This window comes from Passer montanus, unplaced genomic scaffold, assembly GCF_014805655.1.
Source record: "Passer montanus isolate IOZ18808 unplaced genomic scaffold, ASM1480565v1 scaffold56, whole genome shotgun sequence".
In the NCBI taxonomy this organism is placed as follows: domain Eukaryota; kingdom Metazoa; phylum Chordata; class Aves; order Passeriformes; family Passeridae; genus Passer; species Passer montanus.
In genome coordinates, this window is record NW_024370595.1 from 3,017,073 (window position 1) to 3,044,560 (window position 27,488).

Sequence of the window (27,488 nt, forward strand, 5' to 3'; positions counted from 1 at the left end):
ATCTCTTCAGAGGTGGGGTGATGGGATATTGCAATGGAATGCCCAAGGAGGAGGTGGAGTCACTATCCTTAGGTATTTAAGGAAAAGCTGGACCAGTGCCATGGTGATGTTCAGTCATAAGTTGGACTCGGTCTCCGAGGTCCTTTCCAATCCGACCGATTCTGTGTTTCAAGGCTGCCGTCAGCTGATGCGCAGCTACAACCCTTCCCTCACGACAGGGCAGCCACCGAGCCGCTTTCCCGACACGCAGCCGCCCCGCGCGGTCAGGGCTACGGCCCCGAGCTTCCCCGGCCCGGCCCGGCTCGGCCCGGCTCCGCCCCGCGGCCCCGCCGCCGCATAAGGCCGCCGCCGCCGCCGCCGCCGCATCCCCGCCCCCGAGCAGCGCGGAGCAGAGGCTGAGGGCAGCCGCCCGCCGCCATGGTGTTGAACCCGGTGCTGGGCAAGCTGGTCAGCAAGCGGGTGGTGCTGGCCAGCGCCTCGCCGCGCCGGCGGGAGATCCTCACCAACGTGGTGAGTGCGGCCGGGGCCGCTGGCCTCGCACGGGCCGGGGGCCGCGGGTGGCGGCGGCCGCCAGCGCCGGCCGGGCCTGCGGGGCCCGACGCCTCCGTGAGACCAGAGGGAGGGGAGCGGGGCAGTAAAGGAGATGTGTCCGTTCTGAAATGCACTGGTACAGAGCAAAGGAGGCCGTAACCTGTCGGGCCTGCGGGGCCCGACGCCTCCCGGCCCGCCGCTCCGTGAGACCAGAGGGAGGGGAGCGGGGCAATAAAGGAGATGTGTCCGTTCTGAAATGCACTGGTGCAGAGCAGAGGAGGCCGTAACCTGTCATTCAGACCGTTCAGCCCCTGCGGAGGAACGTGTCGGCCTCGCTGGGCGGGCTGCGGAGGCTTTTGAATAGCAATTGGGTATTACCTATTCAGCTTGGTGTTACCATTCTCAATAATTCAACTATTAAGTTGAACTAAAGTAGAAGAAATAACTTCAAAATACGAATGTGTGCAGAAGCACCGTCGTTCAGTCATGCACTAAGTTACCAGAAACATAGCATGCCTGCTGGGTATAGTAAATGTACAAGTGTAAGCTAGAGGCAAAAGGTTGGAAGAATAGTTGTGCATTGTTTGACAAAACCAATCACATACTGAAAGGTTTTAGTTTCTGTTTATCATGTGTGTAAGGACATGTGATGTGTAGTAAAGCTCCTATAAGAATATGCACTGCTGTTACATGAGTAAAGTGCTATGGATGGATTCAATAAAAAAAATCCAGTAGTATAGTCTTGTGTTTATGAAGTGTGTAAGCTTATACTGTTAGTTATTATACAAAGAGTAATGAAATTACTAATGTGATTAGGTTCTAATAAATAAGGGCGAAATCAAATATACACATAAATTTCAAAGTTCTGATTGTTTTGTTTTAGATTGCTTGTAAAGGATATGTATGCACTAAATACTGATAGAAGTACTAGGGGTTTTTTTCCATGTCTTTGGGGGTGAGGTGTGTTAATATATAAAAAGCAGATGTCAAATTTGCTATTTGCTTAATATACCTTGAGAGCAATGTTTAATAATGGAGTCAGATTGACTGCATCACTTTCCTGTGTTACAGGGCCTGCGGTTTGAGGTGGTTCCATCCTGGTTTAAGGAGACACTAGAAAAGTCATCTTTTACAGCCCCTTATGAGTATGCTGTGGAAACAGCAAAACAGAAAGCTCTTGAAGTAGCAAACAGAATGCATGTAGTAAGTTACTAGCTATTACAGCATTGAGTTTTTGGTCTTTAGGTGGTGTATGTTACTGTGGTTTAATTTGCTTGCCCTGCTGAAGTAATCCCAAAGTCTTTTTTTCTCCACTGAAGGCTAATGGATGTTTTCCTGTCATTTGTGAAGATGGTGTCTTGAAATTGCCTAATCAAAAAGGCAAAAGGTTGGAAGAATAGTTGTGCATTGTTTGACAAAACCAATCACATACTGAAAGGTTTTAGTTTCTGTTTATCATGTGTGTAAGGACATGTGATGTGTAGTAAAGCTCCTATAAGAATATGCACTGCTGTTACATGAGTAAAGTGCTATGGATGGATTCAATAAAAAAAATCCAGTAGTATAGTCTTGTGTTTATGAAGTGTGTAAGCTTATACTGTTAGTTATTATACAAAGAGTAATGAAATTACTAATGTGATTAGGTTCTAATAAATAAGGGCAAAATCAAATATACACATCAGTTTTAAAGTTCTGATTGTTTTGTTTTAGATTGCTTGTAAAGGATATGTATGCACTAAGTACTGATAGAAGGACTGGGGTTTTTTTTCCGTGTCTTTGGGGGTGAGGTGTGTTAATATGTAAAAAGCAGATGTCAAATTTGCTATTTGCTTAATATACCTTGAGAGCAATTGTTTAATTATGAAGTCAGATTGACTGCATCACTTTCCTGTGTTACAGGGCCTGCGGTTTGAGGTGGTTCCATCCTGGTTTAAGGAGACACTAGAAAAGTCATCTTTTACAGCCCCTTATGAGTATGCTGTGGAAACAGCAAAACAGAAAGCTCTTGAAGTAGCAAACAGAATGCATGTAGTAAGTTACTAGCTATTACAGCATTGAGTTTTTGTATGTATGCACTAAGTACTGATAGAAGGACTGGGGTTTTTTTTCCGTGTCTTTGGGGGTGAGGTGTGTTAATATGTAAAAAGCAGATGTCAAATTTGCTATTTGCTTAATATACCTTGAGAGCAATTGTTTAATTATGAAGTCAGATTGACTGCATCACTTTCCTGTGTTACAGGGCCTGCGGTTTGAGGTGGTTCCATCCTGGTTTAAGGAGACACTAGAAAAGTCATCTTTTACAGCCCCTTATGAGTATGCTGTGGAAACAGCAAAACAGAAAGCTCTTGAAGTAGCAAACAGAATGCATGTAGTAAGTTACTAGCTATTACAGCATTGAGTTTTTGGTCTTTAGGTGGTGTATGTTACTGTGGTTTAATTTGCTTGCCCTGCTGAAGTAATCCCAAAGTCTTTTTTTCTCCACTGAAGGCTAATGGATGTTTTCCTGTCATTTGTGAAGATGGTGTCTTGAAATTGCCTAATCAAAAGTCTCCTCCCTGCAGTTCAGGCTTTCTACAAACTGAAGCAGCCTGCATCTTTTGTTAGCATCATACCTACTCTTGTGCAGGATATATATTCCATAGTTTCTTTTCAACTGTCAGGTGTATGGCTAACTTCATTCCACGTATTTGTTGATTGTGGAGACAGACTCCACAGAAGAGCACTGAGTGATTCCAGTACTTTGCTGTAGCTTTCACTGAAGGAGTAACAAGAATAACTCAGAAGTTGTGTGTACTGGAGGAAAGCAGAAAAAAATTACTTTGCCTAGAATGTTTTAAAACAGAATTTGTCTACCTAATTTTAACAAGGGAGAACTTGATATTATTTCAGATTCTGTTACACAAGGCATCCATTTTGTATCCTAAATTTTATCAAAATCAGTGATGCAACTTACATTCTCAGTGGTGTTTGACTTATGCCCTTGGCTGTGATCACTGTTTGAACACTCTTTGCTACCAGAACCTATTTAAAAGTTGAGCAGATTAAATCTCACAAAATGGACCATAATATTTTCTTAATAATATAGCTCTGAAAGAGAGGGGTGTTTGGTGATCCTATTCTAGCAGCAGAAAAGGCATGTTGAACACTTTAAATTAACAGTGTTGCCAGATGTCACCATTGTGATCACTGTTTGAACAAAGGCTCTTTGCTACCAGAACCCATTTAAAAATTGAGTGGATTAAATCTCACAAAATGGACCGTAATATTTTCTGAATAATATAGCTCTGAAAGAGAAGGGTGTTTGCTGATCTTATTCTAGCAGCAGAAAAGGCTGCTAGAAAAGGCTGTTGAACACTTTAAATTAACAGTGTTGCCAGATGTCACCATTCTTCAAAGCAAATATTGCATGATCTCTAGTGTAAATCGTTACCCAGTTTTCTGTCAACTACCTTACAGACAATGGTACAATGTAGGAGAATGGATTTTAAACCCAACCTCACTAAATTACTTTGGGCTTTCATTGCAAAACACTGTGCTGGTGATAATGCTAGTTTAGTGGATTTCAAGTGCTTCTTCATACAGGAATTAGTAGAACTAATTCTGGACATTATTAAACAATTTTGAGTACATCAAGTCTTTGTCTAGAGAATTGCCTTCCTGTAAATGTTTTATTATAATGGTCACCCTTACAGACAGGTTTCATGTTGTGCTGTGATAAGTAACAATGGTATAACTTAAAATATGCAGGTAAATCAAAACTTAGCTATAAGGACAGATACTGTTTAAAGTCAAGAAAGGTTCACAAAGAATTCTTATATATCACTACCTCTCATATTTTAAAAAATGGATTGTGTTCCCTTTTAAGAGAAAAACACGACGTGTAGCTAAAAAAAGGGATTTATTTTTCAATAAAATTTTGCTTGGAGAAATGGTCCTCGAGGGCTGCATTTTCTGGTTTCCAAGTACTAGGCACTTTAAAGGAATTGTTTGCCACCTTGAAGACCAGATTGACTTTTGAGAATGCACCTTATTTCCTGGGTGCATTTATTTATCAGTAACAAATTTCAGAAAATTTGTGGCTTGAGAGTGGTGTGCTCAAGTCTCACTTTTATGGTGCTATAAATGTTTTCTATTTTGCGAACAGTGCAAAAGGAGAAATACTGTCTTGTTTTCAGGTCAGTGTAGAGCCCTCCTTCTAAACCAGTAACCTGCTGTTTTCTCACCTTATGTCTTAAAATATTTTTTTCCCTTTGCATCTTCTGACAAATGCCTTATTTTGCTTTTGCAGAAGCATATGAGAACACCTGATATTGTCATAGGAGCAGACACTATTGTGGTAAGAAGCCTTTAGTGATTTAGCATTATTTTAATTTATGACAAGTGTAGAAAATACTTATATCTTTAGATTTAAGTTTGAAAGCTGCCTTCACTGTGAAGTTATACCTGCATTATGATACATCTTTTTGGGGTTTGTTGATGTGGCTTTTAGGGTTTTTTTTCCCAACTGTGGAATTTTTGAAGTCTTGAGAGCTAGAAGCCTTGCTACAGGTTTTGGGGACACTAATACTGCCTTGGATCTTCTAATATGTAATGGAAGTTCTGTTCCTAGGTGATTTGTTTGTCAAGAAGTCCAGATCATGTGAACAGTTCTGTGTTGTGCTTTGCAGGAGGAGGTCACTTTGTACCTGACAACTTCACAGGCAGTGAACTGTTAAGGACAGATAAAGTTGAATTGTCCTTTTGTTTGAGAGGTGCAGACATTGGAGGGCAGAGTATAGCACTCATGTGCTTGACACTAAATTACCTGTTCTACCAAAGTATCTGTGCTTCTTGCTCTACTCAGTAGAATCAAGTTTGAACCCTGGCTGAAATCATGATATGAACATAATTTCTGATCTCATTTTTTGAGAAGTGAGAAAAAGCAGTATACTCACTCTGTTTTTCTGTTTTAGTCTGTGGATGAGCAGATCCTGGAGAAACCTGTTGATAAGCAGGATGCCTACAGGATGCTATCAAGGTCTGTAGTTTTAAATAAGATGTGAAATTTGAAGATGCAATTTCTCCATCGCTTAGATTTTCAAAAGGGTTCCACAGAAGGCATACATGCAAATTTTGGGGGTTTTGTTTTGTTTACGTTTAGTAGCTTAATCTCTTAATTAGGGATATGAAAAGCACTTAAATATTTAACTTTTTAGAATTCCAGGAAAAAGTGCAGACAAGATGATGCATCTTTGCATATATCCAAGATGTCAAATGAAAATTTTCATGCACTGTTTCACATTACAATTTTGTGTGGAGTCTTGTGAGATGCTTCTGATCTCATTCAGAAATATCATGGCTAATCTTTACAAGATTATTCCTTAAATAGTCCCTTCAAAGATTCACAATCTCTTGTTATTATACATCTGTTGCTTATACAGCAGATAATAAAATCCTCAGAACTAATTGGCCACAGTGTGGCACTCTGGAGCCACTACAAGAGAGAGCCACGGGTAAGGGAATCTGGGCTCTTCCTCTGCTCTCTGTCTTGCCATGGGATCTCTGGAGGCCAGTCTGAATGAAATGAGAACATATGCTCTAGTTCCCTATTACATATTTAGTCTGAGTTACATCACCTAGCCATTTATTGCCAGCTTTCAGTGACACTGGCCCTAACAGTAGGATTTATGCCAGCTGGCCTTTTCTAATGCACTTGGAATAGTCACGCTTTTGATGTACACTGAATGAGCTGATACCATGGACCCTCTTATACAAGTGGTATTTTGGACACTTGAAATTACTTTTGGTGGTGTTTTTTATGTGGTTATTTTTTTGTTTTGCCAGTATTTTTTCAGTGATACTGAAATAAAATTTATTTGTTTAGTCTTTTGATGTACAGGGAATGAGCTGATACCATGGACTTTCTTATACAAGTGGTATTTTGGACACTTGTAATTACTTTTGGTAGTGTTTTTTTATGTGGTTTTTTTTGTTTGTTTTGCCAGTATTTTTTCAGTGATACTGAAATAAAATTTATTTGTTTAGGATGCGTGTCAGATCCATTGAGTGGTACATTAATGTAATGGTCTGCTTCTCAGGCTGTAGCAATATAATCATGTAGAATATTTCATAAGACTGTTGCTTAATGGACATTTTTTTGCCTGACAGGTTAAATGGGAAAGAGCACAGTGTTTTCACAGGAGTGGCTATTATACACTGCCATAGTAAAGGTATGCATTACAACTCAATATTTGTTTTAAAAATTACTCTCATCATAACTTCTACAAGTAATGAAACAGGATGAAAATGTTTCATGTGCAGTCTGAATTGGTTTTCTACTCAAGAGCTCCCTTATCAAAATATAAATAAAAGACTCCCCACAAAAGCCAGCCTTCTTCCCGTATTCAGTTTTCATACAGAAAGGAAAGTGACAAGACACAATGGAGTTCAGAAGGTACTGTCTCAGAAAGTTAGGAGACTAATTGAAAGAGACTAATTGAAGGAGGAGACTAATTGAAACTTTTGTCCCTTGTAAGTTGTGGAATATTCTAAATTAAATTCAAGTAAGGTACTACAGACTATGAGACTGAGCTGAATGTGATCCATATCAACTTCATTCTGTGTTGTGCTTGCACCAGTTGAGGCTTAATGCCTCAGACTGTTAAGAAGCTGTAGGGAGCAATACACCAATGTTCTTTACCACATCATTTGTAGAGAAAGTGAGTTGTTTTTATGGAAACTGTACCATTAATAAAATTTGAGGAGTGCTTGAAGGGCATTGTCTGATAATTGTGCCAATAGTCTTTTAGTACAGCTTTTGCAGATGTTTCAGTGGACATGGTCTTTCTGTACACAAATTAACAGTTTTTAATCTTTTCTGGAATGGTTGCTCTTAAGTCTTGTAAAATAGAAGTAAATTTAGTGATGCAGTACTGCTAATATGCTAGTACAGTAGAGGGAGAGCTGCTGCAAAAGAAACCAAACATGTTACCAAGGGCTTCCTGTGAGCATCCCAGCAATGTAAATAACACCTGTAACTGTTTACTCTAGGAAGAAAGTTAAGTGCACCCAACTGTAGTAGTGATACTATAGTAGCACATCTCATTTGAAGTGTATAAACTTGAACTGCATCAGTCAGATGAATAACCATATACCTTCAGTCTGCACATTCCCCAAGAGATGCAACCAATAGAACAGTTTTGTAGAATTACTATAAACTGTATTTACAGTTTATAATTACAGTGTATTTTTAAACTTGTTAAAGATGAAGTCTTTATTTTGAGCTGACTAGAATTTGTTATCAATACTGAAAGACATGGTTATGTCTTCATATGCACAAATGTTCTTATTTTGTTCGGGCTTCATGCTATCACCATTAGAAATTGCTTGGCGTTCTTCCTTTGGTCTGTACTGTAGCTATTTCTTACTCCTCCTCAAGCATTTCCACTACTACCAGAACTGTGGTATCAGGAGATGCTTGGTGTTTATAGAAAAGAGTAGAGAGAGCTAATAATCTGCAATGTGCACACTCATTTCTGCAAGGCCGCTGCCTTTTGAACATGTTTTGGTAAAAGCCTCTGTCTGCAGTGACAGCAGGGTTACAGTGTACCACATGCAGCAGGGTCCATACCCAGGTCTGCAGTACTTTGTTGCACCTTCCCTCATCCACTTTCAGCTACAGAAGTCTGAAATAGTAGAGGTGATTATTCCTTCCTTCCTTCAGAGATGATAGGAAGATGACAGAAGTCTTGATGGGACTGCTGGATATGCAAGTCTGAAGTACAGGTGCAGCTGCACATACCTACTTTTATGACAGCTACATGTTGAACTCTGATACATTGTTAAGAGGTCTTTGACAACACTCATAAAGTTGGAAGGGTGGCTGTAGCCTTCTTTTTATACTCAGTGCTGGATATGTGTGCCAGCACCCATAAATAGCTTTGTGTAAGCACTGTTAAATTAAGAGTATATTCCACACAGGAAGAGCAGTCTATTATCCCTGAGACAGGACTGCAGAGGTTGAAAATGCAAACTCTTACTGTTTTGGGAAAGTTGAGTTCACTGTCCCTGAAGAACATTATTAGTCATTTCATACATCTGTGCAATATATTTAATTTTTCTCAAGCAAAATTGTGAAATTATTAAGAAATGCAGCCTAGATGTTATGCTCTCTAAACTACAATTCCTGTTTCTAATAAAACCTTTTTCTTTCTGTAGACAATCAGCTAGAGATGGAAATCACCGATTTCTATGAAGAGACTAAAGTAAAATTTTCTGATCTGTCTGAAGAGCTCTTATGGGAGTACATTCACAGTGGGGAGCCAATGTAAGTAAGACCCTAATGCCACCACATAGCACTTGAGAATAGGCCTTAGGGTACATTATTAAGCCAGTGTAAAACATTGTCCTGTGTTCTGTGAAATTTTTTCTGTGTATGAGAAATGATAGTATGAGTGATGCAAGGGCACTATTCTTTTGTTCTTGTGTAAAACTGTCATTTCTCCAGTGAAAGTGAGCTACCTTTTTAGAACCCTAACTGATTTGAAAAGTGAAGACTTGAAATATTCTGGATTAGAACGAGGACTTGTGCAATATACGATTATCTTTCTGTTAGCAGAGGCATTCAGGGATCAGGATGCCCAAGAAAATGCATAGTTCATTATAAACAGGTGAAAAGAGGTAGTGCTGGATAATCAGGGCATCATGGAACTGTATTGGGAGAAAGTTATTTAGTTTATCAAATGCACTGCTCTAATGCAAGCAACACCAGATTAATTCTTACTTATCCTGGGAAAAGTGAAAACACAGTTTGTGAGTGTTGCTGTGTCAAAATTGTCCTTCAGTTTATGCGTTTCTGCTACACTGGTAATACTGTTACTGATCTATGTAGGCAACATTTGCAAAAACAATATACCAGCCAACAGTTCCATGGAAGAAATAGGATGAGAACAGAATGCTTGATTACTACTCCAAAGATGAAGTTCACTAGATTGCTAAAAAAAAAAGAAAAAAAAAGAGTACTTATTTGGAGACAACATGGGAAAGGACTTTGTCTTCCCTTTGTGTTAGCTGGACCTGCCTGAAGGCATAGATAGCCCTATGGACTGCATATCAGGTGATCTGATGTGAACTTTTGTCCCTGTAGCTTCAGTTCTGACCATGTAAGAAATTGTGGTGGTTTTTAAACTCATTTGTGCTATAAAACAATAAAGCCACGTTTTACTGGGCAGAAGAAACCAGTGTAGACTTTGGATATAGTTCAGTGCTTATGTGTAAATGAGGCATACTTTGTGAACATGGAACGTTCACAGCTTATTGAATAGACTGATTTTAAATTGGATTATATGGAGAGAATATTTTGGCAAGACTACAGCTTGCAATAAATGGCTTTAGCAGTACTTTGCTGCACCAAAACAGCTCGTGAGCCGTGCTGGGTTGTTCTGTTCATCCTCCTAAAAAAGGTGTGTGATATCAGGGACCAAAGGTTCAGAGAATGTATTTTATTACTCTGAGGCAGAAGCAAATTGATCTTTGTTTATATAACCCTGTTTATATTTCTTCCTATTATGTGTATATAATAGGAAGCACGTGTTCTGACTTTGCACAGGAGCTACTAAACACAGTGTCCTGTAAGTTTTGCAAAATTCAGTAAGGAGAAGTATTTCACAGCACTTTTTTTCTGGTTATTTTTGTTCCCTCCTCCATGTCCACTCATACAGGTTACACAATTCTATGCATACAAGTTTTTCTAAACAAAAAGTGACCATTCCTTATTAAAAAAAAATTCCATGGCAAAATAATTTTCTGCAATAATACAAGACTTAATAATCACATTAAAAAAATAGAATAAAAATTACTAGTTCTGTTGGGGATTAAATTGAGTTCTTTTTCTAGCAAGAGGAAATTGGTATTTATTATTTAAGTTGATCACTGTTGACAGAGAGTAATACGAGAAATGCATAGCTGATATAAAGTATGGGCAAGGAAGGAGGGGAAATTGCTGTCTCAAGGTAGTCTGTGATGAGGCTGTAAAAACCCTCAAATTTTGGCTTCAGAAAGATGTTTTGTTTTTTGTTTTATTCCTGTTCCTCTTTCTAACCAAGAATTTTCTCCTTGCAAACACTGCTTCTTTCCTTTTTTTTTTCTGTGTATCTGTAGAAAGAAGGTTGTGCCACAGTAATCCTAACTGTTTTGGGCTCGTATAATGAGTAGACTTTGACCCAGCTTTTTATTTTGTAATCTTTCCCTTATGAACAGCCTTATCTGTCTCTGCTTACAACTGCTAGCCTGAAAATCCTATGTGTTTTCAGTAGTTCTCCTCTGATGGCAGTGAAACCAAAGGACTCTACTGCAGTCTGGGAAGGAGGTGATGACACCTTCCAGCTCTACAGCTGGAAGCTGTACAGTTTCACACTTTACTGTGAAGGAATAAAATGAAGAACATAAATGTTCTTTTCAGGATCCAATCCCAGAACATAAACTGTGGTAGAAAAATAAATATATAGCCATTTCTATTAATGTTCTTGCTGGGAGTGTGACACTGCTGCTTTTGATGGTTATAATGTTTTTTGTCTACCTGTAAGCATATACCAAAATAACTATAGCTTCATTGAAAAATAAGAAGACATTTTAGTCATTATAATATTCCTAATTTAGTTTATGTAAATCATAAGAATGTTATAAAAGAAGAAATAATTTAAACAATGACAAAGTTATAAGGTAGTGCTTACAATGCAAGATTAAAGGAAAATTCCTATTCCACAATTTATAGCAATTCAGAAAATCCTACTTGCTGTATACTGATTCCTCTGTTTGTTTTAGCATACTATTAGAAAGAGAATCCAGAGGTAAGTACTAAAAATAAAGAGCTATTTCTGATCAAGTCTTAGATGAAAACATTAGCAGTAATTTTTTTGTGTAGTAACCTTCTTTCTCAAGCAGTCTGTGTAATTCCATACTACCTTAACAGATCTGAGACTGACTGACCTTTGGTTTCTAAGCTTGCTGACGTAGGCTTTCAGATTGTGCTGTTATGTAGGAAACATACTTTTAACTGCCTTGTTCCTTGTATGAGAACAGTAAAATTGTTGGGTCTACTGCAGCTTATCTGACTTGTATATATTTCCATTCTAATCTGTGGAATTTGCATAATTAAGCCTAAAGACAAATTAGATTTCCAAGCTTAGTTTCTGTGCATGTACATTCCTGTGCCAAATTGCCAGTATTACCATGACATCTAAGAGCCCAGTGTTGTGAGCCACAACGCTATTCTGTCTCAGATGGTTGCACAAGAGATGGATGGATGGATGGATGGATGGATAGGGCTAAATACAGTGGTGGATCTTATTTGAATAGGTTGCTCTTCTCCAAGAAAGTCCTGTCTTCCCAATTCTTGTTTTAGGTATTCCTGTGACTGAGATCTGCAATCTATGCAATCTGCAATCTCTGACTTCAGAACTCAGTCGCTTGTGTTCTAAAAGGTTCCTTTAAACATTCCTGAAGGTTTTTTCAGACTCTTCTGGAATTGGGTGAGGGTCACTATGTATCAGTGGCAATGTTGCTTTTGGTGGCACTATTACCTTTTTGGTAGCCACAACTTGGTAACCTATGACAACACACTCTGCAGTCACCTGCTGCTTAGGTGACTGTTGCACTTGCACTGTCTGAAGCATCAAGACCTTTGGCTCCTCACCCTTAGTAGGAATACTGATCCTTATATTTATCTTCTAATTTACAAATTGAAGTGTTGAGCCTACCTAGTAGATTTAATCTGCCTGTAACTTAGGCACACTAGTCTTTATTCCAGCCTCTGCAGTACTGGTGTATCATTAGTGTTCTGTGATATCTCTACTCTTAACCTTAATGAGATCTATGCTGGTTTTGCTTTCTCTTCCTCAGGGACAAGGCTGGTGGATATGGTATCCAGGCCCTTGGTGGAATGTTAGTTGAGTATGTCCATGGCGACTTCTTGAATGTGGTGGGATTTCCTCTGAATCACTTCTGCAAAAAGCTGGCAGAATTGTACTATCCGCCCTCTAAACATAACATACAACATAAAAAATATGACTCTATCCCTTCTGTGGACACTTTTGAGAACCTAAGTGATGGAGAAAGTGGATCTTCAAATTTCACAGAGCACAAAGTTGTTAGTAAGTTGGACCACAGTGGGATGCGTTCCTCGGGAGCTGCTTACACTTCTGAAAAGACTTCTGCTGTCAGAACTGGTTTTACAGTACCTTTGGAAAATCAGAATGGAGTGTCACAGAGCGCATCAAAACTTCCATCCAAAATTCTAGAGCTGATGGATGGCTTTAGAGCTTCAAAGGTAAGGGAAAAAAATAAAACTACTCATTACATTGTTGTATGATACATTTGTTTCACTGGACTTCACTATGTAACACATATTGTGAAATATTTCAGCTGGGGAAGGAATGTATTACTAATTAGTAAAAAAGGACCACAGATGTTCTGTAGAATCTTAAGATAGCTGAAACTTTTGGTGCAGTGCAAACATTGCTGGGTTTGTCTTTTTGTATTTGTTTTTATGTGTTCTATGAAATTTCAGTTACCTGTTGGATAATTTTATCCCTTGATTTGAGAGGGAAAAGAAGTTGCAGATTTTTCCTTTTTAACTGCTCAGCAGAACACAACCAAGCTGGAATTATATACTCTTCAAAAAAAACCGATTTGTTGTGGTTAACTCACCTGACTTAAAACTGTGACAAGAATTGTATGTATTATATTTCCTTTGTAACTTTTAATGCTTTGCATTAGAATTTTGTGGAAGGTCTTAATTTTTTAATTGCCTCTTCAGAATATTATTTTTTAATAACGTGTTTCAAGTTCTGGATGTGTTTAACTAATAATATCCATATTTAACTGATAATATCCATGCTGTATCTGATGGAGGCATACTCATAACAGCTCACAAACAAGGTCACATGCTCTGTGTTTCAGCCAGGCGTGATGAGAAATGCATTTTAAGTACTCCCAGATTTTCTACATAGTTCCAGTGTGGCAAAGACAATAGTGAAGAAGAGGAAGAAGAAGTGAACAGTGATCATTCTAATAGGTCACTGGTCTCAAAGTTACTTGTTTTTTAGGAAGATGTGAGGAAAAAAGTGCTAAAGTGGCAGTGAAATGCAAACTTGGAGCTAAGATCCAGGAACTTTGAGGTGAATGGAGGGGGGCACACCAGACAGTGAGCAATAGTTTTGCTGAAACAGTGGAGAGTTGTGCTCAGCTCTGAAGGAAGACTGTAGTGTGATCATGTGGTGTCGTTCTGTGGGTGTGCTGCTTTGTAGGCATACAAAGCTGTCCTGAGAGGTTTGGAATAAAGTGGCTTTAAGGGTGCTGCATTTGTCAACTTCTTGTGTACTTATGGGGAGTGACTTATTTGAATGGGTGAGATGATGCTTAGCATTTCTTCAATTTAAGTAAAAATAAACATGGAGAATGATCAGCATGTGGCTGTACATTACTTACACTGTTTACAGTGATGTGATGCTGAATAGTTTTGTGCAGTGAAAGACAGTGGGGGCTGGAAACAAAAGGAACAACTTTCTCACTACTCTAGTGTAAAGTCATAGTATGAAGTACTGAATCACATGTTGAACTAATGGGATTTTTTTCTCACTAAATGGATCTTTGTAAAATTAATTACCAGTAGTGATGAATTGCGATCTGACAAAACTCATCGCGTTTCCATTTGCAGAACAGGTATAAGTACACAAAAGCATTTATTTCCACAAAAACTCAAGTTTTTTTCATTTTGATTCTTGGGTGTCACTTCAAGAACTTTATAAAGCAGAGTAAAATCTCCTACAGGTGAAGGTATTGCTGGCTATTTTCCTCTGAACCTCTCTGTTGCAGAACAGGAGGAGATCAGAGTTAAAAAAATTCAAAGTTTGCTGTGTTCCAAATATACGTAGTCTGATCTGTACTCAGATCTTTTACATTTTTCTTAAATTCCTGTTTTGGTTTGGTTTTTTTTGGAACTGAGAATTACTGAATGGGTTGGTCAGCCAAGTTTTCTGCCTTATCTTCTCACCTTCTTTTTCCTGTTCTAATAGTTTCCACTTGGTATCAGTCCAAAGACTGGGCAGGTCTCAGAAGCCATCTGGTTGTAAACTGGGTGTAATTGGCTCAGTATTGTGAAAGCCTGAATATAATAAATCCCAGCTATATATAATTGGCTCAGTATTGTGAAAGCCTGAATTATAATTAATCCTGCTATATGTTCTTATTAGAATAACAAAGATATTATAAAATAGAATAAAAATATGTGAAGATTATAGAATATAAATACATGCAGTGGCAGACCTACCTCTCAAAGTTAATTTCTTTTTCTCCCTTTGATTTTTATTAAGCAGAATGTCAAGGCCCTTCTTTCCTTGATTACCTTTAGATTTAAATTTCCTTATAGTTGCTTGCAGTTGTAAAGAAATGGGTTCTGTAATTGCTGTGCTTGCCTCTGCTGTCATGCTCTCCATAAGTTCCTTCGTTTTAGGTGTTTTCCCTGCTTCAAAATACAGAAACTACAGAATTGCAAATTAATTTTGAATGGAAAGGTATATATTACCATACCTCATTAACTTTACTCTCTAGTTTGTTTAGCATGTCTTTAAAAAAGTTCAGCTAAGATTTTCAGTTTAAGGCAGCCATTGCCCATGAGCTTTTCCTTACCATCAAGCACTAGCTGTTCTCTTGTTCCCATTCTACATGTACACATCCTGTTAAGGGGTGCCTGTAGTACAGTTGTCCTATGAAGTTTTATTCTTCTTGTTCTTAATATTTTGGGGTTTTCCTTAATTTTAATAAAGACTTGTATTTTAGCAGCTGAAGCTGTTACACTATGTTAGTGGAGAGTTTTCAGTTTCTTATGCTTTGGGTATATCAGATTTAATTTTAATAATTATTTAATAGTAATTTTTATTATCAAAGTTTGGTATTGGTTCATATGCTTAAGAATGTTCTGTTATGTCAAACAGCCATATAGCTGGGAAAGTGCTAAATATCTCAATAAGGAAGCGGGTCTTCATACAAAATTTGTAGGCTGCATTCCAGAATACTGTTAGTTCCCTTCTCTCCCAAACACTATTGTTAAAGGTTCTGTTACTTGGCCAAGATACTGAAACCTTCTGAGAAGGAAGGGAGCAATTTTTAGGTTTGTTAAATTATGTTGCAGTAGTTTAACAGTAGTTGTGTAGAATAATTCTAGGCAAACAATATAATTCTTCTGTTTTCTGATTGCAGTATTTTAAACACAGCATGATAACAATTTCTTACCTACACATAGGCTCTGTTTGTAGCCTCTAAGCTGAAGATATTTGATCATCTGAAAGATAAAGGTCCAATGAAGGCTGTGGATATTGCAAATGATGTTGGAGCCTCTGTATGTGGAACTGAAAGACTCCTTGATGCATGTGCTTCTCTTGGATTGCTGAAGAAAACACCACAAGGTGATTAATTTACCCTCCCTGCAACTGTATATGGTACTAAAAGACAGGCAGGCCTGGAAGAGATGCTTTTAAGGTCACAGGTTCTGACTTGATATTGTGGGTAGCTTATATTTAGGGCAGAGGGAAATGGATTCCTTTGCTTTCATTATTAGTAGCTGGAATTGTTTCATGTGGGGGAAGACTCTATATAATGAACACATTCAAGACTCCTTTATGGAAACCTTAGATTGTTTCTGCTCTCTGGACATAATACTGACCAAATTTCTAAGAAGAGGTTGCATGGACAGTCCCAGGGAACAGTGTAATAGCTCAGATCTGTCGTCCGTACTTGAGTCACAACAACCCCATGCATCACTACAGGCTGGGGGGAAGGTGGCTGGAAAGCTGCCCAGTGGAAAAGGACCTGGTGGTGTTCTAGAGCAGCTGAACATGAGCCAGTGTGTGCCCAGGTGGCCAATGAGCATCCTGGCCAGTATCAGCAGTAGTGTGGCCAGCAGGACCAGGGCAGTGACTGTGCCCCTGTACTCAGCACTGGTGAGGCCACAGCTTGAATCCTGTGTTCAGTTTTGAGCCCCTCGTGACAAGAAAGACACTGAGGTGCTGCAGCACGTGCAGAGAAGGGTAATGGAGCTGATGAAGGGTCTGCAGCATAAGGCTGGTGAGGAGTGTCTGGGGGAGCTGGGGGTGTTAAACCTGAAGCAAAGGAGGGTCAGCAGAGACCTTATTGTTCTCCACAGCTATGTGTGAGGACATAGCCAGGTGGGAGATGGTCTCTTTTTAAAAGTAACTAACAGCAGGGTAAGAGGAAACCGCCTCAGGGTATGCCGGGGGAGATTTAGATTGAATATTAGGAAAAATTTCTTCCCTGAAAGGATGGCCAAGCACTGGAGCAGGCTGCCCAGGAAGTGGCTGCCTCACCGTCCCTGGAGGTGTTTAAAAGGTGTGTAGATGTGGTACTTGGGAACCTGGTTAAGTGGTGGACTTAGTGCTGGGTTAAAGGTTGTACTTGATAACCTTAGAAGGCTTTTCCATTGAAGTGATCTAAATCTATCTGAAGTGACTGTCAAAATTCCATTTCCTGCTGCAGCAGTGCCGACAGTTTTCAGCAGAGGATCAGGCTTTTAATGGGGAGAGTTCTGCAATCTGTCCCTTTTTGTGGACAACAACTTAAATTTTAGTGCTCCTAACTGGAGCAGTCCATGAATTTGTTTGTAAATGAGGGAGTCAATATTAGGATTAACTTTTTCAATCAACACTGTGTAGTTTTAAGTTTCCATGTGTATCATTTACATAGTAAGACTTGAAATTATTAGGTGTGAATAAAAGAAAATAAAGGAGTCTTTTTAACTCTGTTAGAGGACAAGACTAAGACCTAAAGACAAAATGGAGAAAGCTTGAATTCAGAGAAGAAGCAGCCATAGTCTAAACAAAAGTACAGTCAAGAACGAGGAACTTCTAATACTGTCCCTTGAATATTAGGTATCTAACTGAGGTACTCTGGTTTAAAAAAAAAAAAAATCAGTGTGTATCTATATTTTCCAGCATCTAAAGTCTTTTTTGAAGCTAAGTACTTGCTCCTTTAAGAATGACAAGACTTTCAGAATTACTTTTTGTGCAAAATTTTTTGTAATAGATCGTAAGATCAGGATTTACTAGTTTTTACGCAGGGAAACATGCCTTCAGATTTTCAACAACAGTTGCAAACTACTGAAAGAAAATTGGTTACAACTGTGTTCTTCCCATAAGGTTACAGTAATACAGACTCAGCAAATACCTACCTGAGCTCAGATGGCAAATACTCACTTCATGGCTACATTATCCATTCTAATGACCACCTTTGGCCTCTCTTCACAAACTTGGAGTCTGCCGTCAAAGAAGGGAGCAGGCAGAATCATCGAGCCTTTGGAAAGAAAGCAGATGATCTATTTAAGGTAATATTAACTCTTACTAGTATCAAAACCAGCTGTGAGGAGCCCAGAACTGATCTAGGGACAAATGGAGACAGAGCTGTCTGAAAAAAAGTTTTGTCAGTCTCAGAAATGGTAGAAACACAATTCACTGGTCCCAGGTTTCTGTTCCCTTCAACTTTAGGCTGTGAAGTAGTGGAGCGATCACAGAATATATTGGGAAATTTGAGTGCTGACACTTCCAGATGAAGTGTTGCCCATCCCAGTGGCACACTCTCAGAACAACCTCTGTGCCTGTTTAAATTACATTTGTGTCCCTTCTATAACACCAGATAGTACCTTACCACACATGCACTCCTTCCATATTGGATGCCAGTCAGTTCATAGTGATGTGCATTCAGTTTAGGCTGTGCTGTGTGGTCAAAGCTGGTTTGTGTTGATACAATGGATAAGGGATCTAATCTCCTTTATGACGTTTTGTAGCTATGTATAAGCTTCAAGCTGATATCTATTACTGATAAAATTGTAATCCTTCTACCATCTGTTTCAGTCTCTGGTATTCCTTTCCTTATGCTATCCCAAGTTGATGTGATCAGACTGGAGAATCACTTGGGGGTGTAACTAGCCTAACTTGTCAATTACCCATCTGGTGAAGCAGGTTGAGAGGCATAAATATTTGAGCCTGGGTAAGCAGAGAGCTGGTGGTGTGAGCAGGAGAATGTCTTTGACAGCACTGCTGGCTTAAACTGTACTTCAGACTACCTCCTGAGGGCCTTAATTTGTATTAAACTCCAAGATGGTGATGAAGGCAGTCTCCTGAAGGAGATGTCTACATTCCTCATGTATAGTCAATGGAACAAAATAAGGACTTCTGGAGATTTAAAAGCTCTGCTAGCTTCATGTTAGTACTTAAATAACTGGAGGGCAAAAACTCCATTGGAAATCATTCAAAGTGTCATGAAAGGGAGTTAAGATACTTTGCTTTAGGATAGCTGTTGCAGTAGATGTCTAGATTTATATACAAATTAAGTGGTTTAGTTAACCACTGGAGCTCATCCTTTGTTAAACATCCGGATTATTAACTTTGCTTGGGTGATGCTTGTGTCCAGTTTGGACCTGGGCTCCATATGTGTACAGGATGGTGTGCCTGAGGAGAATCTATGGGCTGCCAATGGCACTATGCACACCACAGCCTGGAGATACTTCCACTTTGTGGTTGTTGCAAAGCCAGCCATACCTGGTGAAATCTGTATAAAGGTGAAAGGTAAAGGGATTTATGTATATGTGTCCTTGAAAAGGTAAAGCCATGACATTCTGCTACTGAATGCTTGCTTGTTCCCTAATCAAAAAAAAACCAGAATGATCTTTAATGCATGGTCCAATTAGCTAGTTATTTTTCTGTCATGGGAAAATAAATGTTTGAGTGAAATGAAAGCAATTTGTGAGGATATCAAGAAGGAGCACTAGAATTTTTCTTTCATTCTCCTAAATCTGTCCTTTTAAGATGTCTGTGTGATCAGAATTCTTGAGGGGATGCAAAAAGCTGCTTATCACTGCAGCAAAGGATTTGAATGAACAAATAGTCAGTGGCACTTTTAATGGACCTTTTATTTTGGGAATTCTGATGTTCACCTACTGCCTTGGTTGTACCTACTTTTAATTAACTATGAAAATAAACTTTAATTGCACTGCTTTTCCCCCTTTTTAGGACTATTATCACAGCCAGGAGGTAAAGCAACGTTTTATGGCTGCCATGCACAGCATTGCTCACCTGACAGCAAGAGATGTGGCTACAGCGTTTGATCTTTCACGGTTTAAATCTGCTTGTGATTTAGGAGGTATTGCTTGTAATTGAACTTGTATACAAATTTAAGGGAAAAGCTTGATTTCAGTTCCACATTTTATTACTTAAAAGACACTTTTTTACTAGTACTGCAGTAATATTATTTACTGTTGTTTTTCTGATATTGCAATGTCAGGATAAAAGAACAGTGCAGCTAATTGAAAGCAGAGTTACCTAAATGGTTAGAATAGCTTAGGATAAGTGAATGTTTATCTCAATCACTTACACAGTTCAAGGCAGAAAATAAGATAGTGGCTCAGGTGATACAGCATTGGGCTGGGAGTGCCATTTTCAGCAGTGTTGCTGCTCTCCTTAGGCACATCCAACATCTTCAAAAGTAATGCAAGTAGTGAACCACCACTACTGGGGTGTCAAACTTAAAACACTGCTAAAACAAAAATTCTGATTCTTTTCTAATGGGTTTGTTTTGTGTATTGTTGTGGTTATTAATATCTAATATGTCCATCAAAATGATGAAGACCAATGATATACTTGAAGAAACTCTGCTTTTTAGCATTCTTTTTTTTAAAGGAAACCCTGTGTTTGGAGCTGCACAGAGGAAGTGTTATTATATAGGGAAAGATCCACTGAAGGAAGAATACTTTATTTGGTGCCTGAGGAGGTGGACAGTGTCTCAGAGGAATTAACCCAGTACTAGTACAACCATTGCCACTTGTGCAGAGACTCCAGAACTTGACAATCTTTACTATGCTGGAGAGTGTCTGTCAAATTTAATGTATCAGTGCTTTGTATATGCTAAACAGTTAGAGGTGTTCTTCTTCAACAAATAGAAGTATTTGCCTTTTCATTTACATTTTGATACTCCCCAGAAAAACCCTGAGGTACTGATATCAAAGGTCACATTTGCAATTCTGTGTTAGTAAGGAGTCATGCCTGCATTCCACAAGCTTTAAAACCTTTCTTTATCAACCAGGAAGTCTTGCTGCCCATGTTCATTGTTGAGCTGTCTACCTCTGGTTCTGATTGGATGTCTCTATTTCACAGTGTTACATACAGCCTTGTCTTTAAAAATGTCTGCAAATTCTGGGAGAAAATACTTGATTTGACTTCTTTAAACTTTTAACAGGTTGCACTGGAGCTCTGGCTCATGAATTAGTACAAGTATACCCAAATCTCAAGGTCACAGTATTTGACCTTCCAGAAGTCATTGCGAACACCTCTTACTTTCAGCCTTCAGGACAGCACACTGCTCCAGTGACATTTGTGTCAGGTAAATGTAGCACATGAGTCTTCTGGTTTCTGTTATCCTTGAGCACAAAGAGGCTCTTTTTCTGCTGCTCCAACCCCAAACATATCTTAGTACAAGGCAATATAGGTTCACCCATGCTAAATGGGGACATAATATTTTTCAAGACTGTGGGGATAAAAAAATGGTTGGAGAATGTGGCTAAATAGGTATGAATTAGTAATTTTTTAATACCACTGGAAGCAAAGGCTGCATGTGCTTGTCTGAGGTATTTCTAGACAAGATCAAAATGGTGACTACAAAGAACTTTGTCTCCTTCCTTGCTTTATGTTTGCTCTCTATTTTTTTGTTAGACAGTTCTTGCCTATGATCTGCTCTTTAACTACACTTTCCTTATCTGCAAATCAGGGCATACCTGTACCTGTTCATTCTTGTTACTTCTGTACTCTGCTGAAGCGCCTTGTTTTTGCAGTATGTACTCTGTGGTTTCTCTAGGAATGTACTAACTCTGTTTTCCAACAGGTGACTTCTTCAAGGATAATCTTCCAGAAGCAGATCTTTACATCCTTTCACGTGTTCTTCATGACTGGCCAGATGAAAAGATACATGTGCTATTAAGTAAGATATCAGCTGTTTGCAGACCAGGTATGTTTCTTTTCATCTTGTGAACTTAAAGGTGCATGTTAATGTACCTTTAATAAGCACTGACTAATGCTTTTCTAGAATGAACTTACTGTGTTTTTTGTTCAGTCATAGTAGCCTTTGCTTGAATGTGTGGGCTTGCATTATAATAATACCTACTAAGAAAAAGAAGGAAACAAAACTGCAAATAAAACTATATATAATAAGCTTTTACTATAGGTGCAGGCTTCACATACAATTGTATCATATCCACAGTCTCTGTCATGCCCACTCTTTCTTACTAAGCCCTGTATCATCAATTAAGTAAGCATGTGCTTATTTCTATACATAGAATTAGCCTAACTAAAGTTCCTTTGGGTAAATCAAGAAGCAGCAGTTTGTTTTGCTGTTGTTTTGCTATCTCAGTAGTGTCCAGAATATGGTAAACTGGCTGAAGTTCAGTACTACTTTATGCACACATACTCTAAGAAATATGCAGCCTCTTTGACTTTCTACTACGTTTGAATCATAGAATCATCAGATTCTCACAAGTTGGAAGTGACCCATAAGGATCATCAAATTAAAGTCCTTACTTCTTGAAGGCTTAACTAAAACTAGTTCATATTACTAAGAATGTCATCCAGATGATCCTTGAACTCCAGCAGGTTTGGTGCTGTGACCACTTCCCTGGGGAGCCTGTTCCAGTGCCTGCCAGTCTTTGGGTGAAAAATCTTTTCCAAATGTCTAGTCTGAACTTTCCCTGATGCTTCATTCCCTTTCCATGTGTCCTGTCACTGGTGCACCAGAGAGAGGAGAGCAGCACCTTCCCCTCTTCTGCTCCCTTTGAGGAAGTTGTACATGGTGATGAAGTCACACCTCAGCCTTCTGTTCTCCAGTCTGAACAGATCAGGGGACCTCAGCTGCACCTCCTGAATCTTGGCCTCATGGCCCTTCACCATCCTGGCACATACACTGAGGCACCCAAAATTACACGCCGAATCAAAGAATATGCTGGGTTGAAAAGGACCCATCGGGATCCTCAAGTCTAAACTCTAGCCCTATGCAGGATGACCCAAGGGTCACATCATGTGCCTGAGAACATTGTCCAAACACCCGTTGAACTCAGACAGTCTTGGTGCTGTGATCACTTCCCTGGAGAGCCTGTTCCAGTGCCCAGCCATCCTCTGGGTGAAAAGCCTTTTCCTGATACCCAAACTAAACCTCCCCTGACCCAGCTTCATGCTGTTTCCTTGAGTCATGTCACTGATCACAAGAGTGAAAAGATCAGTACTTGCCCTCCATTACCCCTCATGAGGATGTTGAGAACCACAAAGAGGTCTTCCATCAATCTCCTCCAGGCTGAACAAAGCAAGTGACCTCAGCTTCTCCTTACAAGGCTTTCCCTTTAGACCATTCTCGATCTTTGTGGCCCTCCTTTGAATGTTTTCCAATAGTCTAATTTTTTTTTTTAATATTATGCTGCCCAAAACTGTACACAGTAATCCAGGCAAGGCTGTAGCAGCACAGAGTAGAGTGAGACAATCGCCTGTTTAGTGATCACCTGACTAAATCACAGAATTTACTGATCCTGTGCTTGGATGCACCACAGAACATGGTTGTCCCTTTAGACTGCCAAGGCACACTGCTGACTCATATTCATCCAGTGTTAAACATCAAAGACAAAAAGCAGAAAAGCCTGACCACTAAGATCATCTGATGCCTTAATGCAAGTGTAGGTCTGACATTTGTTTCAGAGGAGAGGATGCAAAATAAGACCTAGCCCATAAACTATAATCCTGATTATAAATTATGAAAGAAAATTTTGGGTGACTGTCTTAATCTTATGCAAATTTTGGGTTATGACAGATGCTTACAGGAGTTGTTTGGTTCAAATGAAAGCAAGGTTGAGTTTAAGAGCATAGGCAGGAAGTGATCTGAACTTCTGCAGACAGTGCTCTAAACTCTCCCTTCTTTTTAACAATTAAATGGTTGCTTCCAGGAAGAGAGGACTGAAAGTAAACTTCTTTTACTGATTTCCACTGAAGACCATTAAAAAAATCAATCTGTAATTGTCTCTGAAAAAAACACTTTAAAGTTGAAGCTAAAAATACTTACACAGAACCACTTTTGGTTGTTTTGGAAATGCAGGAAGTGCCTTGCTAGTGGCAGAAACTGTGCTTGATGAACAGAAGACGCACCCTTCTGTAGCTGTGCTACAATCCCTCAGTATGACTGAAGGCAAGCAGAGAAGCAGCTCAGAATATAAACAGCTACTGGAGAAATACGGATTCACAGATGTACAAATTAAGATCACAGGAAACTTATTAGATGCTGTTCTGTGCTTCAAGAAGAATCTGTCACTGTAGTGAGCCCAGAAACAATCTGGGATGCTGAATTTTCACCCCTTGTGCAATACAACCATCATCAACCAGCTCGTATTGGCAGTTGAGGATCATTCTGGCCCTTTGAAGCATAGTTGTTGCAGGCCTTGGATACAAGTTGGAGTGCAGCTTCTGCCAGAGTGAATTCTGTGCATTTTAAAAAGCATCTGGAGCAGGCTGAAATTCCTGCATGTGAAATACCTTAATGTCCAATTCTTCTGCAAACTTAGACTTGGCATAGCTGTGTATAGCATGTCAGGTTAAAAATGCAAGTACTGCTTGTACTGAGCTACATTAATACCTTAGTGTTTTTGGACCATAAAATTAAAGAGAATTCCCCCTCTGTAGTGTGTTCAGTGTTTTTATCAGCAATTAAAAATTAATATTGTACCATCTGCCTGAATTTGGGGATGATAGTCCTCTTTTTCACTGCTGTGTGGGACTTTAGTCCAAAACATCTCATATATAGTCTTTTAAAGCACTTCTTCCACAAGCAAAAGTGAAAACAGAACAAACCTCAAACGTGTTAGTACAATAGCTGCACTGTCACAGTGAAACTTCAGCAGCCTCTGGCCCCCAGCCACAGTATGTACCTGCACAGGCTCCAGCTGAGAGCTGTTCATATTGCCTACTGTCACTTCTCGGGTTTTCTGAATATGGTTGAATGGCCATATATGCTTTCTGTCTCATTAATTGAGATGAGTTTTAGGATTTATGTATAAAACCTTGTATGAAAATTAAAAAATTAAAAATTTCTTCATGCTTCAGTCTTTAATTGGAGAAGTGCATGCTGTATCTAATCTCTTCAAGTAATTTTTCACTAATGTCACCTCTCCTAATGTTTTTTTCTTTCCTGATACTTCATTGATATTTATTTTTTCTTTTTAAAGTGTAATGGAAGCCTCTCTGGAAATTTAAGTTTCACTTCCAAACTAGCTTTCTTTCTACCAGTTGTGTGATTTTTCCCTGTCACTTGTACAGCAGTAGTTCCAATAAACCAGTGTGCAAGAGGTTGTGCCAATACTGAATCACCAACCTCAGCAAATCAGAGAGGGTTGATGAGGAAGGTTAAGAGTTGCATCTGCCCAGGTGTTAGTTAATCAGGAGTTACTTTGCTCCTTGACCAATGGGTAAAGAAAAAGTGCCACAGTGGCTCAACTCATTAGGAGAAGCAGGCTTCCTACAGAGCATTTCAGGTGTACAAAATCAGGGAAATGTCCAACTTTACCACACTGGGGTTTTTAATTCTTAGCAGAAGGTTTCTGTTAATGGAGTGTTGACTAATCTCATATGTACAGACGTTTAAAATAGATAAGGCCAAATATTCAACAAATTAATAAATTTAAAATGCTTCTTTTCCACATTGACATGAAGCTTGCTCTTAGCTTAACAGGTTTGTATGTTGAGACTCAGCCTGTCAATCATATGTGTCTCATAGTTACTCATGAAGTTCATAATGCTGTTCCTTAAGCTGCTCTAAGCTGCTTGAGTCAGAAACAGTCAAATCCTAAATTTGGCACACCTGTAACTGTCACAGACTTTAAAACTGTGCCCCTAAGTACTGTGTCTCTGACTGTAAAATCTGAATAGAATGTGTTTGGCTACCACCCAGCCTTCATTTACTCTGTGATTAATGCACAACACTAAGCATTAGTCCCTTGGGCATGGTGTCTGTGGTCATATACCACAGCTTTACGCTCTCAGGATAATTAAGTGTTAGAGCAGATGGTCCAGGGAGGTTGTGGAATCTCTGTCCTTGGAGGCTTCTATGTGTGAAGCCACTCCTGAAAAAGCTGAGCTGATTGCAGAGCTGCCCTGCTCTGAGTGGGAGGCTGGACTAGAGATCTCCTGTGGTCTGTTTCAGGCTCAGGTGCTCTACAATCATGCAATGCAGCCCAGTCACCTGAGGAATTATAAGATCATCGTACTAATATACAAATTAAGTTTTTCAGTTGCTCTGAATATCTTTTGTTGACTGGTAGAAGGAGTGGGTTTAATGGTCTAACACTGAAAAGATTCTAAGCAATATGCATAACTGAGGAAAATGTTCCTGACATGAAGAATAAGGGGAGTTAAGTTTTAAAACATTTTGATCATTACTGAATATCTGAGCTGTACAAGTTGGAATGGCTCTGAGGAGATTGCCTTAAAGGTCAGAAAGGTATGAATGTTATGCTGCACTTCATAATAAAATCACTGTGAACTGCTGCTATTTGGATCTGAGATGGCGTCAGGCCAAAAAAGGCAAGTAGGTATTGCAATACTTTTGTCAGTAGCCCTCTCTTGGCTTCCCTTTCCCCTCACAGGTCTGAGTATGGAGAAGACTGTAAATCAGATCATTTCAGTTCTGCTTTCATCCTTAGGTCAGTCCCACCACAAAGAATTCGGGTCCTACAGAAATAATGTACAGAATGTATTGAACAGAAACATTGACTTCTCTGCTTCTGTAATGCTTGCCATCCACTCTTCTCTCTGTTTGGCATCATTTCAATATGAATGTGAAGCAGCAGTATATCCCAAAGAGATGCAACTCTATTCCTGTCTTACTGTTTTCTATAGTCCTCATGCCAAGTCTACAGAAGTCATCCCCTTTTCCCCTGAAAACAGAGACGTGATTTGACTTGTGAGTGTTTGATCAGTCCATACTGGGAAAGGGAATTTCCTGCCGTTTGTGAGAGGAGTGGATTATTCATTTAACAGTGATTACTCATTTAATAGGAGAGCAAATCCATAAATGATATAAGAAATCACCCAGACCTTGTAGTTTGCACCCCTCTGTATGGCAGCACAAATTTTCTTGCCTGATAATGGATTAGAACTGTTGCATGTATTTGTTTTTAAATTAGGCTGTGCAGTTTTGCTGGCTGAAATGGTATTGGATGATGAAAAGAAGAACAGGAGCACAGCTCTGCTGCAGTCTTTGAACATGCTTGTGCAGACAGAGGGAAAGGAGAGAAGTGGCTCTGAATATCAAGCTTTGCTGGAACAACATGGATTCACAAATGTCAAAATCAGAATAACAGGAAATTTGTTGGATGTCATTCTCTGTGTTAAGACCTAGAAAAAATGCATTAAGCAATAGTCTGGATGTCTTATACTTGTGTTTGATGTTTTGTAATTATCCAAATACATTCTCAACTTCCCATCAATATCATAAACAAGAAATGTAACAAGAAATACCAGCATTGTGGTATTGCTTTTAAAAAGGGAGAAAGATTGATTACATTTATTTTAGACTTCAATAAAATGATGCAGGAGATTGTGTGGCTGCACAACACGTGTGGAACACAAATGGTGTCATCAGCCCAAGGGCAGTATTCACACTGCTGAGAAGTCACTTTCTTCATACTTGGTGCAATTAGTAGAGTTTTTAGACCAGCACACATTGCTTTGCCCCTGTTCCAGGAGGTTAATGCTGGTATCATTTTAATGCTCCATCGCCATCCATTTTAATATCATTTTATGTTACACCCTCTGCTGTAAAAAACACTCTCTAATCAAGTCTGGAAATTGCTGCTGCAATGGTGTAAGATTGGAAACAAGAACTGGAGCAGCAGC

The 27,488-nt window shown here is 39.2% G+C and overlaps 1 protein-coding gene across 3 annotated transcripts; it reads left to right on the forward strand.

Moving 5' to 3' along the window:
• Positions 1-354: 354 nt before the first annotated feature.
• Positions 355-27,112, forward strand: ASMTL (acetylserotonin O-methyltransferase like). Of its 3 annotated transcripts, none has more exons than XM_039725722.1 (13): positions 355-510; positions 1,603-1,734; positions 4,820-4,867; positions 5,484-5,548; positions 6,679-6,740; positions 8,728-8,836; positions 12,409-12,835; positions 15,809-15,971; positions 17,718-17,902; positions 19,587-19,716; positions 20,809-20,952; positions 21,451-21,573; positions 26,777-27,112. In XM_039725722.1, the coding sequence occupies exons 1-13, from the start codon at positions 418-420 to the stop codon at positions 26,989-26,991; spliced, it is 1,896 nt and encodes a 631-aa protein (XP_039581656.1). In that variant the 5' UTR covers positions 355-417; the 3' UTR covers positions 26,992-27,112. The 3 variants fall into 3 exon arrangements, with proteins under 3 accessions (XP_039581656.1, XP_039581655.1, XP_039581657.1); XM_039725721.1 differs by lacking the exon at positions 26,777-27,112 and adding an exon at positions 23,698-24,686; XM_039725723.1 differs by lacking the exons at positions 355-510; positions 1,603-1,734; positions 26,777-27,112 and adding exons at positions 2,559-2,562; positions 23,698-24,686.
• Positions 27,113-27,488: the final 376 nt, after the last annotated feature.